The sequence below is a fragment of the Linepithema humile genome, chromosome 1 (genome assembly GCF_040581485.1).
Source record: "Linepithema humile isolate Giens D197 chromosome 1, Lhum_UNIL_v1.0, whole genome shotgun sequence".
NCBI lineage: Eukaryota > Metazoa > Arthropoda > Insecta > Hymenoptera > Formicidae > Linepithema > Linepithema humile.
The window spans coordinates 44,266,344-44,285,835 of NC_090128.1; the positions used below are offsets into that span (position 1 = coordinate 44,266,344).

A 19,492-nucleotide genomic window follows, 5' to 3' on the forward strand; every position below is an offset into this window, starting at 1 on the left:
TACAATTATTTGATTGCATTGTTATACCTTTCATTATTACATATTTACACATTTTACTATTTTTTGCATAGATTAAGAAATTGATAATTTGGATAAATCTTATGAAAGGAGGAAAGTTATACTCTCTCTATTAACATAACATTTTTATTTCGTGCAAGGATACTCGTTTGCATGAATTATCAAATCGAGAAATTGCCGTATTTGCAAGAACCATAAATCTCAGACATTTATTATTATTAACTCTATTTGTCACGAATAGTATTTAGTTATATTAAAATATTTCATGTTCGCAGCTGTTTCTGTTTACATTGAATTAATGGATGTTTATTGATTCAATATTGATGAATATCATCATTTAATAATATAAAAATAAATCATAAAATTGCAATCTTTTTTTTATATAAATAGCGATTTAATAATATTTCTATAACAAAAAAATGCAATACAGATATTGTGATCCTATATGTAAAATGTTAATTGTTTGGGTGTACTAATTAATTAGGCAAAAAATATACTGCATAACGCGCTCTTTAGTTTCGATAAAAATGATCAAAATTAATTTAATGAAAACGACGAATTAAATTAAATATAAAATAAACGAAAAGCGATAATTGTTGAGCGATATTTATTATTAAAGGTATCTACTCTATTGTTTTGTTCGGAAGATATGTCATTAATACAATATAGAATATTTTTTTATATTTTACTTGTACAAGTAAAATATAAAAAAAATATGTAATACATTATATATAATTTATATGCAACGTTTATCCTTGCCTAGTGAGAGACAGACGAATATACTTACACAGCAAGCACATTCAGTTTTTAAGTAAAAAGACGACTATAAAACTTGAACTGGGATTGAGCGTAAAAATGGCGAACACGTTCACCTTGGAGAACGCGTAGCTGTTAACTGTATAGCTGTAACTCTATGATCATCGCTTGATGATTATTATTGATGAGTGAATGCTCATATATCATTAAGTGATAAGTATATTTCTCTCTATCGACTTTTACCTCCAATCATTTCTTTAACAAAAACACACACTGTTGTGTTAAACACAGGTTGTTTAAATTTTGGCACCTCGTCAAACTTTCGTTTCAACTTAATAATCTTCCTTTCAAGACTCGTACAAATGATAACAATTTCTTTAAAATAATTCAGTTGTTCGTTAAACACAGCAAATGTATCAACATCAATTATAATGTATACGCTAAGAACAGTGTTTAATCGCGATTTTTCACGATTGATCGCAAACCGATTCGCGAGGAATCACAAACCACGGCTAGCATCAATCGCTGATATTTTCAGATTTTTAAATAAATCATAGAACTCGTTCGAGTTTTTGGATCAATCGCTGTCGTGGAATAACAAACGATATCTTTACCCTCTTCTATTAGGCTTTCAGCTCAGGTAGTAAGTTTTTGTTATATTTGCTTGAAGTGGAGGGATTATGTGTCGAGAGGAAAGGTATGAAGTACATCGATACGTACCTTCCTTCTTTTTCTTTCTTTGAATATCTATCCCTTTTTGAGGACACAGCACCGCATGCCTTCGACGAGCTACGTTAGAAGGGAGAGAGTCGGCCTGCGGCCACGGAGCTCGACCGCTGATTGGCTGCAGCCTCCCCGGGGAAGTGCGTCGGAAGTGAAGAGGGCTGAACGCACCCGAGACGCAAATAGACGAGGTGCGGTTACACAATGCTATGCGATCTTTTAATAAAACAACCGCGACCACCGATGATCTGATACAATCGAAAATTAATTTGTCAATATGCGGACACCGAGAGATATTGCTCGATTAACAATAAAAAATTCTCAAAACTCCGGTGAGTTAAAATCTAAAGCAAATTGCTGAAATTATGCAAAAACATCGCAACTCCGCGGAATCTCAATCGATTAACTTTTCTCGCGAGTGATGTCAAATCGTGAGATTGAAGAAGTGAAATCTGTCCACAGAGGATCGATCCTAATTTTATGGTTTTCCAATTTTACAGCTCTTTCTTCGACAAATGTTTAAGATTGCAATATTGAAGAAGGAAGAAGGAATCTTTATTTCAACTTGACAATTTGAGCCTTCTTTGAGAGATTCAATCTTTCTCATTTTTACGGATCTTCCAGCGAGTCTGAAAACAAGGTACGACATGTGCCGAAGGGCATCCCTCATCGTGTGTAAGGGATATCGCGCGTAAATTATCTCCCTCTCGCTCGTTTACATTGCGTCTCACTTCTTTCCATAGGCGCACAATCCTCGGGATTTCGGTTTTTCTGTCTCCTTTTCACCACATAGAACAGACGGTTCGGACGTAATGCTGCCACCCTTTCCGCCCCTACTCTCCTACACGAAGCGGAGGTCTTCTCGACCTTCCTCCTCGACCTTCCTCCTCGTTTCGCTCCCGCTGTCAGATCGCACGCACGCAGGCGTTACGCACGCACACGGTGCACCCTTCGTACTACCTATCAGTGTAGTGGTGGATGAATAATGTACCCGTGCGAGGGGGGCTCCGGGGAATGCGAGAGACCGTCCGCTTTCCCTTCCCTTTCCGAAGACTCACTGGCCTGTTCGTTCTTATCGAAACGGCGACTGCGTAAACGCGATTTCGGCTTCATACATGCCTACGGCGAGGTGATCTCTTAATCCCGATGTTCGATCGTTCTTCATCGCGACGCGCCAATCTTCGACATTTCATTTAATTGTACTTAAGTAATGACTAATTTGACTGGCAAAGTTTGTAGTACCGTGCGAGAAAGCTGTTGGAAAAATCGAAACAAATCTATTTTGCACGCATAACGTCAACGCTCATAATATAATTTATCTTGCATTTCGTATTGATTTTATTCATAATATATCATGTAAATATTATTGTTGCTGTTTTACATTATTCGGTTATTAGACGATACCGCAGATACCGGGTCTGTAAATAGAAATTGATAAAATAAAAATCGTCACACTTTTTAAATATGACATCATCTCTCATTCGCATAACGATATTTGACGAATTAAAATATAAATGACGAAGCCCTTCCGTGCTCCACGCGCTCTAAAACCGTCAGCTTAGTCGAGCGATAGGGAAGATCGAATCGAGGCGGAGTCGTGCGGCAACACCGTCCTAAGTGTCCTAAAATTGGCGGCAGAACGATGAATCGATACGCTCTCTCGTCCTTGCTACTGCCTTCAGACACGCGGGATTGCTCGCCCGCCACCCCATCATTGTAGTGCTGTAACTCGGCAGCAATTTGTTGAAAATCCTCTATCATGACATGAATTCGTCTTTTCCTTCATCGTGCAACACGCGGTACAATTCGCGATATAAAAAAACAGAAAAAAATTCATATGAGACGTGCGTGGAAATCGACTCCCTCGCTTCTTCCCCGCGGAACACGTAAAACGTTTCCCAAAAGCATTTCTATCGACCGTATCGCGGCGCAGGCTCATTGCGAGTGACGACGTGCGCGCATACACATACACACACACACGCACACGCGCGTATTCGGGCCGGAGCCGCCCACGCATCATCACTTATACTGGTCGTATGCACGACGAAGGGGACGATGATTCGTAAAGCGGGCTGCGCTCAGAGAAAGGGCGAAGGCGAGGATGAAGCGTGCGCCCCCGTCTGGATAGCGTCTCATTCGTCGCTTTTCGCGTTCCACGTTCCTCACAGACCACCGATGCATGTTTCATGGTAGGGAAAAAGCAGGGGGGTATCTCTAAGGGAGCACCCTCCGAAGAGAGAGCCTTGGAACGATAAGCCCCCCGCCCCCCCCCCCTCCAGGGATGATGAAGAACGGGAAGATGGGGGGAGGTAGGGCACATACCCATACTATAGATATTTTCATCGGCGAGTTCTGTCATGTTGAAGAATAGGAAAGGATAGTCGCAGCCTTCAACTACCAACTAGGATGGGTCGGGATTGGAGGATCGCGCATTGTAGCGGGACTAATCGCAGTTTTATCTTACAGTCGTTAATTGTTGTCTCGAAATTAATAACTAACTAATGACAATTTTATTGCCGCTTAACCGCGCGTGAATTATTTTATTACGGAAATATTAAAAGCATCTTTTCCAATTGAGTATCCTTCACACGTAACGCTTACACCGCCATTTTGTTTCCCTCCGATTATTTCGCTTCGGTGTTCGGTCGTTTTTAGATTTACGATAACGTTAAGCTATGTCTTCGCGAACAAAAGTATTACTTTTGCGTAATAAGAATAATTTTCGAGCATTCTTTCATAATTAGATCAATTTGATAGTGGCTTTTCGAAATTAAAGATAAAGAGACAGAAAGAATAAAGAGAAATATAAGAGAAAGCAAGGAAATAAGAAAAACATTTATAGAAATGTTTTATAAAGTAATAATTGCCAGGCATTGTGTTAAAATGCAGAATACGTTGAAACGTTTGCGAATACGGATGGCTTGATTTTCTAATTAAGGATAGAGCGCAAACTCGGAAAGAGAGCAATTAGTTCGCAACGAAAAACACTGAAAAAATAGGTTCTTCCTTCTATTTTTGAATATTTTTCGTGTAATTGTACGCCGACTTTAAATAAAATTTTTATGACCGACAATGTCGGAACTAAAGCAACGCATTAGCCATAAAAATTCCAAATTCACATGCATGTTTTATTCGCGATGTGTTGCCTTGTTTTCATACATTTTTTTTTCAAGCATATTCGTAATATGAACAGGAAAGAGAAATACATTTGACCAAAGTGCATTTTAATCTTAACATACTCGCACACGATTGTTTATTTAGACCATTTTCGCAAATTCTAGAGAGGATGAAGAGGACATTGCTCTAGCGAAACACGCGAGTATTTGAACAGCGCAGACGCGGTGTACGCGTAAATAGCGACAGAGTGGCCGCATATCACGGAGATCTCTACTGTTCACTTGCAGATGAAACTTATATGAGAATTTTAGATATCAAATGATATCAATTTGTGAATATACTTACTCAATGTACGCTTTCGTGCTTCCTTTAGTTTCATTTAAAAATATTGGCAAACTGCATTTGCTACGCTTTCAAAGCTGTGCTTTTCCACCCCGTACTATAAAATATACTGCGCAATAATGTAGAGAAAGTGACACATAATAATGTTATCAATTATTAAATTAATATTGTTGTCAATTGTTGAATTATTAAATCGCACTCCACTCTAGCTCATTTTGATACATCATATTAAAACATATCTTTAAAGAATATATTATTGTGACAACTATAGTATGAAAATATAGGCATAAATCATTAGTTTTTTTGTACTTTTAGATAATGTAGAATATATTTTTCTTTTTCTCTCTTTCCTTTCTGTTTTCCCTTCCTTTTTTTCCTCTTCTTCTCTTTCCCTATCGCTTTCTCTCTCTTTTTTAAATTTGTATATAGCTTTAAAAATTAATCAATTACAAAAAATGCATGTATTTCAGCATTGCCTCTTAACTATCAACATTTCTGCATTAAAGTCGTAGTTATCTTTTTTAATTTTATCGTTTATCTGGAGCGGAAAGAACGATCAGTGTGATTCTTGCTTATTAGAATCACTCTTAAATATTCGGAAAATATTACTTATTTCCATGTCAATTTGTTAATCAACAATTAGAGCGTTCATATGATTCAGTCAAACTTGCTATTGCAAAATATTGACTCAATCAAAAAGCTTTTCATTAGAATATATGTAAAGTGCATAGGAAAAAGTTGAATTACTTGAACTTATATTGAGTGGCATATTATTCCTTCTGAATAATACCTATATTCTAGTAACAAATATTACTTCTATCACAAATTGCAACAAATTTTCTTATATAAAATATAATTGAAGAATTTTCTGCGCTACGCGGAGAAAATTTTATATAAAAAGTGACTATGCCTGGCAGTAACCGCGGACCATGAAGCCGCGGATCGAAAATTTTTACTACATTTCACGTCTAAAAAAACATAATAAAAATTTTTACAATTCCTGTATGGTCCACGGCTACTGCCGTACATAGTAATTTTTGATATAAAATTCTTTCCGTGAATATATCTCTCTGAATAATGCGTCAAAGCAGATAATAATAGTCTTGTCTACTATTGTGACTTTTTCAATTTCACACATTTATTGCAAATTCTAAAATTATAAAAGATAGAGGATACCATAAAAATATCATTTTAACATTTAGATACATTCTACTCCGTATTATTATCTAATGAATTGGCCTGCTTTGCATAATTGATTGATTAATTTAGTATGGAATAATACATAAGCAATAGAACAAAATGCTCAATTCTTTAATTTTGTTATTGCATACAAAAGATCGAGAAATGCATGTATTGTCTATATCGAGAGAAACATACTCTTCCTCTTTTTCTTTCTCTCTCTCTCTCTCTCTCTCTCTCTCTCTCTTTCTCTCTTTACCCTTTTTATCGACATATTATAAAGCGGGGCGGTAGAATTCAAATTAAATTGCGTTGATTCATAACTGTACCATATATCTGAATAATGCTTCAAAGCAGATAATAATAGTCTTATTTATTATTGTGATTAACATTAACTTTTACCACGCATTTATTACAAATTCTAAAACTATAAAAGATAGAGAACACACCATAAAAATATGATTTTCTCGATTAATTTTCGAAGTTTTAATTCCAGCGACAAAGAGAAAATAGAATATACAACATTTCAGTCTTATTTAAAATTTATCGATATTTTTGTATAAAACCTAAACTTTGTATAAAAACGCTAAGCTTGACAAAGAGCTTGTGACATATATTCTAATGTATGTATATTCTAATTTCACACACTAATTCCATATTTTAGTTCCACGTTGTTGAGCATTTTTTATTTTGTTAATTTGCATCTATAGCAGTACTTAAGATGATTGTAAATAATGATGACTTATTTATAATCATTTCTATGATTATATGCGTGATTATTTCTATCATTTAAGTTTTCAACACATATATACCGAGATGTAAATATTTGTTTTTCTATGAGAAAAATAATTTCCTATTCTTTGTATTTCAACATGCAGTAGTTTTTTTTTTTTTTTTTTTTTTTTTAAGCGTTAGGTGGCGTCAGAGATTACAAGACAACCGAAAACAGAAGAATCATATAAAAAGGATGCCAACAGAGAAATTAAAGAAACAAAAGATGGAGAAAAAAAATGTAAAAAGAAGAAGAAAGCGAGCAGTGATTACAAAGTAGACAGCGAACGGAGTCAAAGAAGGACGAAAGAAAAGAGAGAAAAGATTAAAAGGGAGAAGCAATAAAGGAGTAGCAAGAAATAAGAATAATGAAACAAGAAAAGATGAGTGAGAGAGAAAGAGAGAGGGGAAGGACGAGAGAAGAAGAAGAGAGAGAGGGGGGAGAGAAAGAGGGGGGGGAGAAAAAGAGAGAAGAGAGAGAGAGAGAAGAGGCGCTCGATATTGAGGAAACATGTAGAATAAAATGGAAAGAGAAGGGTTGGTCAGAATTGTGAGGGAAACGATAATTGAGAGAAAGAGCGAGGAGAAGCGTCTGCGAAGAGGAAAAAAGAGAAGAAGGAAACGATACGGGGAAAAGAGGGCTGTACGCAGGAATAAAAAAAGATAGAAAGAAAGAGGGAGACCAAGGGCCACCCCCACTATTTCAACGTGGCACTGTCCAACCGTTGTAACAACGGAAAAGGAAAGAGAGATGGCAGAACTGGGAGGAAGCTGCGACGGGAGGGACCCCACGACTGAGACGGGTGAGGTGCGCGGAAAAAGAGAGGAAGCTGGTAGTCGAACCCCAGCTAGTAACGACGCGCGGGAAGGGGATACAGAGCGCCGCTGTGAGAAGGGGCAATTCCGTATCGTTGTATTAGTGCGCGGTACGAACGGCAAGGAGAACGGAGCGGCGAGTAGGGAAGGCGAGCGAGGAGGTACAAGCCGAAGCGGAGGGAGAAAATGAAGGGGGGAAAGAGAGAGAGAGAGAGAGGAGAGTACGCGTACAACGGCACAAGGGACGAGAAACCCGCGATAAACTACCGGTAGAGCGAACCGGATCGGATTCGAAGGACGGAAGAGGGAGAGAGATAAACGTTGGCGGGATAGGAGGGGGGGAGACCGCATGAGCGGTTGAGCAAGTAGGGAGGTGAAGGGGTGAGCGGATCAGAAGGGACGGAAGGGACAGGAGGAGAGAGAACCCGCAGGGGAAAGGGCATATCCCACCCCGCGCATCTCGTTTAGTTGAGCAAGAGACATCGTCGGTGGTACGTGTTGTTGCGCGCGCTTTCACCTCGCCTATCCTCATCGTCCCGCGTCGAGACCGTAGCTGTCGCACGGTTTAGTTTGCAAGTACACCACGCGGCGCTGTCCACTGGCACTCGCAATTTTGTGACTGCCTTGTGTGCGATTTCTTCGCCATTTTCTAAGCGGCTCTCGTGAAAACTTTCTCGTCCCTTCCTTTGCGGCCTCGTGACGAGATGCGAGTCGGCGCGAGCATGGATGTTTTCCTCGATCGCGGTCGATCAAATCAGGAATGATGTACACGGTGAACAGCGAGATCGCGCTGTGCCATGCGACCTCGCGTGGGTTTGTCGCGACCTTTGTGTAGGCTGGCCACCCTGTACAAAGAGAAAACCCCGCAAGGGGGCGAGAGAAAGAGGGAGAAGAATAGGACACAGTAAGATTTCGAGAGATATCGTCCAACATCACGCGCATAGATTAGCGCTTTGTGTTTTCAAACTGTGCTGATAACATAATCTCCGCTGACGCAGCTCGCATGCTCACATGTAAGTATGCATACAGTATACATTGCTACTTGTACACACGCATACACACTCACACACACACAAAAGACGCACATGCAGCACGCCGGTTGATGGTGCATACACAGAACGTTTACGTTTATATACGGGAGATGGAGCGACGGGATGCATGGAGGGTTCTCTGTCTTCCTCCTATATATCTTACACACGTATTCTTCTTCTCTTTCCTTCTTTCTCTAATTTCTCTTTCCAACATATTTACTTCATGTGATTCTTCATTCTATCTGCTCGTAGCGGAATTACATGAGATTTCTTCGCCAGTAGATAAACACCAACGAAATAAGCGTCGTTAATGGAATACATAATTAACGATTGATCTTCGATCATTGAAAATTGATACTGTGCGATAAAAAAATATACAATTTTCAAAAGGAGGACATTTCACTACTTTGCTTTTTATATATTGATGCGGGTAAAAAATAGCATTGTACAGTAGCAGACAATATAGTAAAATACGTTTCAAATGTCCAAACGTTTGAAACATTTGAACGCTATTTTTTGACAATATCGATCATAAAAATGTATCAAGTACATAAAAAATATACAGAAGTCCAGTAGTTTGTTCTATACCGAGAAAAAAAGTTCTTGCACTACATTATGCCAAAAGCATATATCTATGCAGAACTACTAAATAATATTCTGAGAGTGTTTGAAATGTTTTACAAGTCGAGAAAAAATAAAAATTTTGTTATTGATTATTTAAAATTCTACACAAATGGACAAACTCTGCAAAATCTCTATTGTTAAAGAGTTTATGACATTTAACTAAAAATATTGGAAAAACTATAAAATTTTAACCTTAAAATTGCCACAAAACGCTGTCGATTCTTTTATTACGGTTGCCAGATTTTTCTCAGATAATCAACAAAGTTTATGTGATTTTGCTGTTAATAAACTTAAAAAAACAGAACATGAATTTTTTTTGTTGGTTACCTGATATATCTGTAGATTCATAAAGTGATGTCATGTGACAGAGTAGATAGAAAAAAAGATGAACGCACCATTGCTTTGAACATTATCCAATGCTCCGAGAAGAATTCTGTTACAAAGGCTGCCGTCAAGTATTCGCTTTTACCCCCCCCCCCTTTTTTTTTTTTTTTTTTTTTTTTTTTTTTTTGCGCAACGCGTTGACAAGAGCACAGTAATGCAATGCAGCGTGCGCACGCGGGAATGGTTGCCTGTAGCACGTGCTAATTTCTAAAGCACATGTGTCTTTTTGCGCGTTTTACAGCAATTTCTTTGAATCTAATCATGTTACGTGAATGCGTCGGATTTCGAGATGATTCTTCTATCAGTTATAATTTTTTTCAATAGCAAACATTCAACGGCGCTACTGAAAAGATATCTGCAAAATTAACTACTTGTAACTATATCTTTTGGCGTTTTTAATCGCTAAATCAATTGTTTCTAAATAAACATGTAGAAATAGAATATTTATCAATGTTGCATCTTATCAAGATGCGCTTTTTCTAATCTTTTAAGCGATAGTTAATTATTAAAAAATTTAAGCTACAATATCCACGTCAAAATTTTGTAAACAAACAACGATGGCGCTGATAAGAGCTAATTACTTTGCTCAAAATCAATTGTCAAAATTTTATTTAAAAATTATCGCGTTATTATATCTTTCATCAGTTATTCGCAGATTAATCGATGTGCCATACTAGAGTTATTATTTAACACGTTATCTGTTAGTGTCTAAGATGTTAATTGGAGATGTTTACATTTCGAGATCCTTACCGCGCACACCCACGTTTAGTTTGCCGTACGCTGTGTTGAGAATTTCGCTCCTTCATCTTGCAGCAGCTCGATATAAATAGACGTAGTTACTAGACATCGTGCAGAACACGGTGTACGCTTGAGACGCGTTTCATAGCGAAATAATCCGAGAAACTAATAGAATAAAATGTATAAAGATAAATCAGTGGTTAGATGAACTATTCCATTTTTCGTAACTTTGCACTTTGTACTTTGTCTTTCTGGACGTCATATGTTTTTGTTTTACAAACCATCTACACGTCGATAGATTTATTATCCCTAATTTATTTTCAGTCTGACAAGGTGTGCAGTATAAAAATTAGTCACGGCTATGAACAAATTAAATTAAATTACATAAACGTGCAGATTGAATAAAAATTGATTGATTTCTACATTTCAAAATTGCACTAGCGTAGGTAAAATAAAAAATTTTCCATGTTTTTGTCTAATTAAATTAATATATTACATTTGACACACACATAGTCTTATCAAAGGTAAGAAAAAAAGAAAAAAAATTAACTTGATATCTTTTTAATAAGACTTAAGAAAAGATATATTGCGTTTTCTATTTTGATTATTGTGAGAAAGATTTTTTAAACTAATTCAATCTCTTTTTCAATTGGAAACAGCGAAAATAAAGTGCACATATTTTTTTTACTGCATCACATGTATAAATATAAAGACATGTTTGCATTTATGGTAACGTTATTGCTTATCGACAGTATGCGATCTGTAGATTATGTAAAAAAAAAAAAAGAAAATCATAAACTTAAAATTCTACATGCAATGCAATAACTATATGGGTCAACTTATTGTCGGGCTGCAAAATACCGCGATATTCGATCAATACTACCAGGTATATTCGACGGGCATGCACACACGCAGATACACACTATGTTGCAAGGGACGTTTGGCGGTTTAAACGTATCGTCGAGCGAAAACGGAAAAACGGAAAGGACGATTCTAAATAGAAACAGAGGTGGGGAACTCGTATATCTATAGGTATATCGGGTTGGAGAGAGCGATGCCGAATAACAACGAGAATAAATGGAATTGTAACTATCTAAGAGATCTTAAAATTTTGATGAAAATTTAGATGACAGATTGTTGGCATTTCTACACCGATAAAAGCTGCTAAGCTACAACACCGTTAAAAAGCTTCCAGTATAAACATTAAGAAAATATTCTTAGTGATATCAAGGAGAAACATTGTTAATGTACCTTTAGATAAGATTATTCAGTGCCTGTAAATAACGAGGCATTTTTAAGGATTCCAGTTTTTAGAAACTGCTTTTTGTTTTTTGAAATTTGTGATTTTGTTATTTAATTAAGGATTGATGTGATTGATTAAATAATGAATAATTAACATAAGCAATTTATTGATTTATAAATTATATTTTTTAAATTTCTTTAAGATAGATTAAGATTTGTTAGTGAACAATTTGAATGAATAAAAAATTTTTTATTAATCCTCAAATTTTCCCGATATTTTTATCAGATATTCTGTTATATCTAATCTATGAACTACATATTATAGTTGCATTATTACTGAATTTTTTAAATAACTGAAGAATATCATAGTATTCTTTAATGTTAGCACTGATTAATATATTTAATTTTCATTGAAGTTTAGTACTGACAATCTAAAAATAATTTTTTTTTCAGACTTCTGCAATTTATTTGCTTGGCGAAGAAATGGCTGGACTTGGTATTGGAAAAAGGACGCTTTTACGTGATGTCAATCCACATCTAATTTGTCCATTGTGTCGTGGCTATCTCATAGATGCTACAACAGTAGTTGAGTGTTTACACTCGTGTAAGTAGAGCCGAAGTTTAAGTGGAGAGTCTAGATTACTTCATTGATTAATACGCACAACTAATCACTGCATTTTTACTGTACAGTTTGTAGAAGCTGCATCTTGAAGCATCTACGCAATGTAGCACACTGTCCATCGTGCAAACATGCGCTCAACAAGGCGAAGCCAAATATCAAGTACAATCATATTAAATTATTAAGATAATTTACTGAATTTATACTAATTTACATCATCTGTTCTTACTTCTGTTATAATCGCAGACATCGTATATAATAAATTCGACAAGTTTCACATTTTAACTTTATACTTTTGGAGATTATTCATAGTCGCAATTTGTTTACAGAGCCGATAAGGCATTGCAAGACATCGTGTACAAACTGGTGCCCGGATTGTATCATAAGGAAATGCTGAAAAGAAGGGAGTTTTACAAGAAACATCCCGAACACGGTAATTGATTATTTCAAGACATTTTGAGCATATACTTAAATATCTACGTAACATTGGTATCAGGTGAACGATATTCTAAATATTAAATTTTAATTGTCAAATAAATAGCGAATTCTGCAACGCCGGAGCAACGTGGTGAAGATGTGAGCGGACGGTTAATATTCAGTCCAGAAGATGTGGTGAGTTTGAGCCTCGAGTACTCAACGCGAAGAATGGGTCCGTGGATTGCGTTAAAGAACACCGACACAGACGCGAATAATTCGAACAACACCAACAGTAACAATAAGCATAATAATAACAATAATCATGATGACAATACCGGCGGTAATAGAAGATATCTCCAATGTCCCGCTCTGGTAACAGTTGCGCACCTGAAAAAGTTCTTGGCGCTAAAATACAGCGTCGACATAACGAGATATACTATTGAAATCTGCCATCGACTTGCACCACTTCCGGAAAACTGGACCCTCATAGACGTCGCATACATTTATCCATGGAAGAGAGTATGTATTATTTGTTTAATCTCAATCTGTTCACAGCTCTCTGTCTTGATTTTTGCGGAATAATTATTAAAAGAATCGTAGTAATAGAATGACATAATTTATAACTGATTATTAAATTAAATTTTGCTTTTACGATTGTTGAGAAAGTGCGATAATTTATATATGCATAATATTTGTATTGTATAAGAAAGCTATTATTACTTTTTGCTTTTATAATGAATTATTTTTTTTTGTAGAATGCACCGATGAGATTGTTCTATCGAGTAGCAAAAGAGCAGAGACTCGAAGCACCGTCACACCAAAGACCGTCGACACCGGGACTCGGAGCTCGGGACTGCGTGCCGCCGAGTAACGCGCAAGAAAGCTCCAAGTCAGAAGTTAAATCTGACAGTAATAGCAACGATAAATCTGTGGCAAAAGAATTGAATAAGAAGGAGGACGAGGCAAACAAAACAACTACGACGTTGATTACGACAACGACGAACACATCTCCCTTGTCGACAACGGCATGCAAGGACTCGAACAAGCAGATAAAGAGTCCAATTAAGATACTAAAAAATCCGGACGGAAAATACGAGGTGCAGAAGAGTTCATCCGCTACCCTCGGTTGGAATGAAAAAGAACAAACCGTCGTCGTGACGGATGCAGACAAAAATCTTACGAATCCTGAGTTTAGTGTTGTGAATTCCAACGGAGTGAAGATAACACTGAAGCAGCGCTCGCCGCCGCAAAACGGCAACACGAAGAAGCCGAAGATCGTTAGCAACGTTCTGCTGTCCTGCAGTCCGCCGGAGAAAATATTGAGCGCATTGCAATCACAGCAGCTACAAAACAAAAGCAAATTGATGAGTCCAGTTTCGCCGGATAAGCAAGAGAAGCAACGACGTAAAGTGACTTTTGTGGATCGACTACCGATGTCTGAAAAGACCTCTCCCAGCACCGCCATGCCGAAAACCGCACTAAAAAAACCGGCGGAGCAGCAGGAGAAGAAACAGTTCCTTCAAGGTTTTCAATTGACCGCCAGAGAACCAACCGCGTCGGACGACGGCAAGGTGAAATCTCCCGTTTGTGATACTGTAGCGGTGGCCGACAAGTTTCTTCAAAAGACTAATGCAAAAGCGGAGGAATTCTCTAAGAAGAACACCGAAAAGAGCAACAACGAGAACGTTGGTTCGAAGACCAACAACAATACCACCGCTACGAATGTGATGAGAAAACGTGTTGCCAGCATGATGTCTGCTACTAACCCGCGAGTATACGTGAGTAAAATCGACAGTGTGGACGGACATACATTTAGTGCAGGAACGAATCCGAACAGCAAAAACATTGTGAGCGGTAATCATGCCGCAAAGTTGGATGTGTACACGTTCTCGAACGACGCGCCGATTCTTCCAGCCGGGGCGGTAAAAAGAAAGTGTCCGCCAGGTGTGCCGATTGCCGATTTGAAACGCCGGAAATCGATGCCTATCGCGCCAAAACAGAGTGCTAGCAAGAAACAAAATACTTCTCCGCACAACTCGGTCGCGAAGCAGTCGCACATTTCCTCCGCGGAGCACGTAGTTCCTACAAGCAGAGCTGTTAATATAGCAGGGGATTACGGCGGTGTGGCCCGCGTGTCTAACGTGAATATCGCGAAAACGTCAACCGATCCATTAACCTCAAATGATACCAGAGATTTCCTAGTGGATGGCTATGGCTTAAATATTCCGGCGAGTTTGAGCATAACGCTGACTTCGCCAAAGTCTCCGGGAACAAGTAAACAATTTGTCGAACCCAACGATCCCGTCGATAACAATCGGAAGGTCGCGCTGGGCAAGGTGAATCCTACTATCACGTTAAATAACAAGTCAGTCGATCCGCGCGTGTTGAAGGCTCTGAAAACTGGGCAGATGAAAATGCCCAGCACTCCGCCGAAAGCCAAATCGGCAACGATGGTGGCGACGATGGATCGTAACGAGGCGGCAAATCAGCAACGAACGACTGGCAGGCAGAAGAGAGAACACGAATCGTCTCGGGATATTCTGGACTTGAGCGGAGGTAACAAAAAGGTGGAGATACATCCCTTGAGAATTCCTCAGCCGGTGACGAAGCTCAAGACCAATAAAAATCCTGCGCCCGGCAGGAACAGCATGCAACCAGGCGGCATCTCCGATCAGGGTCAAGTGGTGACGCTTCTGGGCGGTCACAGATATTACCGATCGCCGCCAGGCTCCCTCACACCTGCCGCTCATCGCGTCACCGATTGTCCGCTACCACCAGTGTTGCCGCGCGCACCCGTTTACGCGCCGTCTTTTTGCGGCTCCATAAACCGATCGAACTCGGATCTCTCGTCCGTCTTCCCGAGCCTACCGAGCCTTTACGCTCTTCATCAGGCGCCGAATCTTCAGCAATTTCAGTTGGATACAGTACGACTGAGAATACCGGAGAGCAGTTCTAACCCAGGTATTAGCGGCATGCCGATAAAAAGTCATCTGGCCGCTCAGTGCGCGCCCATTAAGCCCGCAAGAAGTTCTGTGGCGCCTTTGGCGGTACCCATCGCCAAACACTCGTCCGTTAACAAAATTACGAATGCGAATAATAATTGCATGGGCCAAGGCAACGGGAATAATCCTATGGATTTTCATAGCAACGAAGGTCTCGATTCTACGGGTGAAGTTTCTCAAGCGACTATTCAAAAGAGATTTTCTTCGAACATAGAGAGCACAAATAATAAACTCCTTTCGCCGTGCAAACTCGCAAAGAGTAATGATCAGGCCACTGTTGAAATTAAGAACAAAGACTTGAGTGTTGAAGCTAGAAACGAATCGAACGATACTGACAATTCGATGATGCAGCAGCAGCAGCAACGACAGCAGCAACAGCATCGCGAGGCAGCGAGTCCTAGTATCGTATCATCGACCGCTTCGCCGTCACCACCTCCAGGCAATGGCAATGGTGGCGTAAGTGCGAGGAACGAAGACACCATCAGCCGTGATGACGAAAATATCAACAATACAAGTAAAAGTAACAGTGCGACAACGACACCTCCGACGAAGAGCAATATTGCCTCTGAAGTGACATGCAGCAAATCGCCCGTCAGCCCGGACTCCAGCTCGGTCACGGTGGAGAGTTCAGGGACGAACAAAAGTTGCTCGACTTCGACGGATCAGGAAATGCCAACGGACTCCCAGATAGCGTCGGATGCGGCAAAAACCTCGGATCCGCCCGCGAATTCGCACAACAGTTCTGTCGACGATTCATCCACGTTGGATGATAAAAAGAAGTCCCCCAGTAAATCGGAAACAAACGAAATTACAAAACAACTAACTTCTGAGATGGTGCAGAAAAGATTGCTGGCAGTTTTTCCCTCGAACGAATGGGCGAATAATCCGATAGCCGCTGAGCATCTGGGTAACTTCTTGAAGAGTTTGAACGCGACGATGAAAAGTGAAGAGCATGCCGAAGGATCCAAGGCGGAGAAAGCTGACCGAAAGCCTTGTGATAACGACGGTACAAAAAATGATAATGATGCTTCCGTGAAATCGAAGAAAGACGTTGTCGAGCGATCGTAATGATCGAGCCGATTTTACAATATGTCCACATGTTATTTCAAGCCGTTGGCATGATAATTTTATATACAGAACTATAGTTTCAACGAAGTGTTTCAGTTTCTTTCATCTCGATGCTTGATAGCGCAGAGATTTTGGAGCTGTGTCTAGTTATCGCGGAAAACAAATATATATTTTTGCTTAACATCTTTTTTAAAAGACATACTATAATACAATCGGTGGAGAGGAGTGCAGCATGATTAAATTCTGAGACACTGCCATACAAATTGAAGGATGCCTGAAAATGTTTTTCACAGGTAGGAGTACAGTTATTACAATCATGTTAAATGGAAAAGGAGAATTTCGTGTGAAGTAAAAAGAAGACGTCACGTGTATTGCAGGATACGTAGTATATAAAGAGTAGTGGATCGAGAATGTTATTTTTTCAAATTTTTCACAAACACATCTTTCACACGCTAAAGTGACTTATACATTATTGATCTAAATACATTCCAAAAGAGAGGATTCGTTATCTTTTTTCTCTCTTTGCTGATTTATATATCACACTCAACTTTCAATCCGTGACATAATTGACTGATTAGGACATTTTTTCCGCAAATAAATTACATTTTATACATTTTATGTCATTGCTTACAATTATAGAAGGCGTGTTACAATTATAGAAAAGTAACAAAAAAAAACAAAAAGTGGTCCAAGCAAAAACAAATTGTAGAATGTATTCGCATCCTATATTTTAATTAATTTGTTAGTATAAATTTAATGTTACAAACTTAATAGACAAATTTAATATTTTTATTAGGGGGACTACAATTTACAATTGGTTTGTGTTCATTCTCACAATTCTTTTTGTGAGAATGTTGAGAATTTTATGAGTCTGCAAAATTATTTACATCTAAATTTGTAACGCTATGTCTTTATTAATCTTGTAACTATTTGTTGTAAATGTGAGCCAAATGTCGAATTTCCTTCACCAATGCGTGCACATTTCCAGCAAATCATAATTAATTAATTAATTAATTAATTAAGCTTAATTTTTAAGCTTCTATTTTCTCTAGTTTCTTTAAAACTAACAATCTTGAATTTTTATCATACATCATCTGCAAGCAATTTTTATTTTGCATTTTATAATTAATTATCAAATTTTAATTATTAAAAATTTTTATTTAAATCTGAGTATGAACTGTGATGATTCTGAAGATAGAAAATAATTGTTACAAAACTGTGAAATTAACATTTTTTATAGTATTTTTGACCGATCCGATTTGGATTAATTCGAGAGCGATTAATCGCCAATTTAATATGCATTCTCTTTTATTGAAGGTGATCTAATAACGTCATTAATCGCTTTCGAATTTCAATCTGTTCAGTGGAGAAATCTATTAGACAATGTTTTATTCTCATACATATAGCAAATTAAAAGATGAAATACATAGTAAATATATACACCTTTTATAAAATTGCAGACTATTAACAAAAAATTATTTTTTTTTATTTTTTTATTTTTTACATTTTATTAATTTTCTTACTTTTTACTCTTTTGTATTTTATCCAGTGATCTATTATTTATCTGTTACATTTATATCTTATACATTTTTGTACAATTGTGTGTATTCTAATTTATATTGTCACTAGAATTCGATTACAAATTGTTTATATATTAAATATTGAGTATATATGATGCGAATACACAATTCTATATATATACAATATATATCTAAGGTGTCGCGTAATTCACTAATCAAAATATTGTAACAAAAGTTCTCAAAGATTTAAATTAAAAAATTGTAAAGATTTTTTTTATTTAGTTTTTTTGAGAATTCTTTTGCTACAGTAATTTCATTCGCGAATTGTGAGACATTCTGTATACAGATTTGATACTGTAAAAGCTATCGTATATTCTTGAAAAGTGAAAGAAACTTCAGCTAAGTACTATTGTTAGTATCTTATTTTACTTTTTATCCTATGTTTTACGTATTAATTACATGTCTAACATGTACAGTTGAATGTTTTTATTGTGAATTCCATATTGTTCAATTTCCCTTGTAATGTGTATACCGAAAAGACACATCAGTTGCCGCATTCTTATTGTCGTGAAATAACAAGGCTCAATGTGTCTACAGAAAACAAATTTAGAATTTTACGAAATAATACCAATTTTTCACATATCTCGGAAAGAGCAATACAGAACAATATGGAGAGAACGACGCAAAAAATGTTCACTGTATGAGCATTCAACTTATAGTAATTGTTACGTTATGCAATTGCACATAATGCATCTGTATTATATTGATTGTATTACTTTAGAAAACTGTACATATTTATAATTATTGAGTGGGATATCACATCTTCAACTCAAAATTCCTGTTATTTTATAAGTCGAAAATTAATCAAGTGCATCTCTTACGTTTTACGTATCAGTTTCGAGGAAAAACATGGACGTGTATTATGATAAGAAAATACATCATTCGTATACTTGAAAAATATCTTTATTCTTTTATCTTTAAACACTGACATAAATATAACACGTTATCCATTCATTTTATCCCCTACGTTTATATTTTAGAATATTGAAATGTTGCCGTCAATTTTTTCGAGTTGCTCATTCACAAATTGATAATGAATATAAAATTTTAAATTTTGGATTAGGA

The 19,492-nt window shown here is 37.4% G+C and overlaps 1 protein-coding gene across 1 annotated transcript; it reads left to right on the forward strand.

Moving 5' to 3' along the window:
* Positions 1-7,042: 7,042 nt before the first annotated feature.
* On the forward strand, positions 7,043-19,327 carry LOC105678196 (protein suppressor 2 of zeste-like). The gene is made up of 6 exons (XM_012377330.2): positions 7,043-8,735; positions 12,195-12,345; positions 12,432-12,522; positions 12,690-12,793; positions 12,902-13,296; positions 13,533-19,327. Exons 2-6 carry the CDS (start codon positions 12,225-12,227, stop codon positions 16,845-16,847), a joined length of 4,026 nt encoding a protein of 1,341 aa, XP_012232753.1. The 5' UTR covers positions 7,043-8,735; positions 12,195-12,224; the 3' UTR covers positions 16,848-19,327.
* The last annotated feature ends 165 nt before the right edge of the window (positions 19,328-19,492 follow it).

Bases quoted from the DNA above. Each gene is read 5' to 3' on its own strand.
- LOC105678196 (XM_012377330.2), top strand. From the start codon at position 12,225: ATGGCTGGACTTGGTATTGGAAAAAGGACGCTTTTACGTGATGTCAAT. The intron at 12,523-12,689 runs GTACAATCATAT...ATTTGTTTACAG, and splicing joins AAGGCGAAGCCAAATATCAA to AGCCGATAAGGCATTGCAAG. The intron at 12,794-12,901 runs GTAATTGATTAT...TCAAATAAATAG, and splicing joins CAAGAAACATCCCGAACACG to CGAATTCTGCAACGCCGGAG.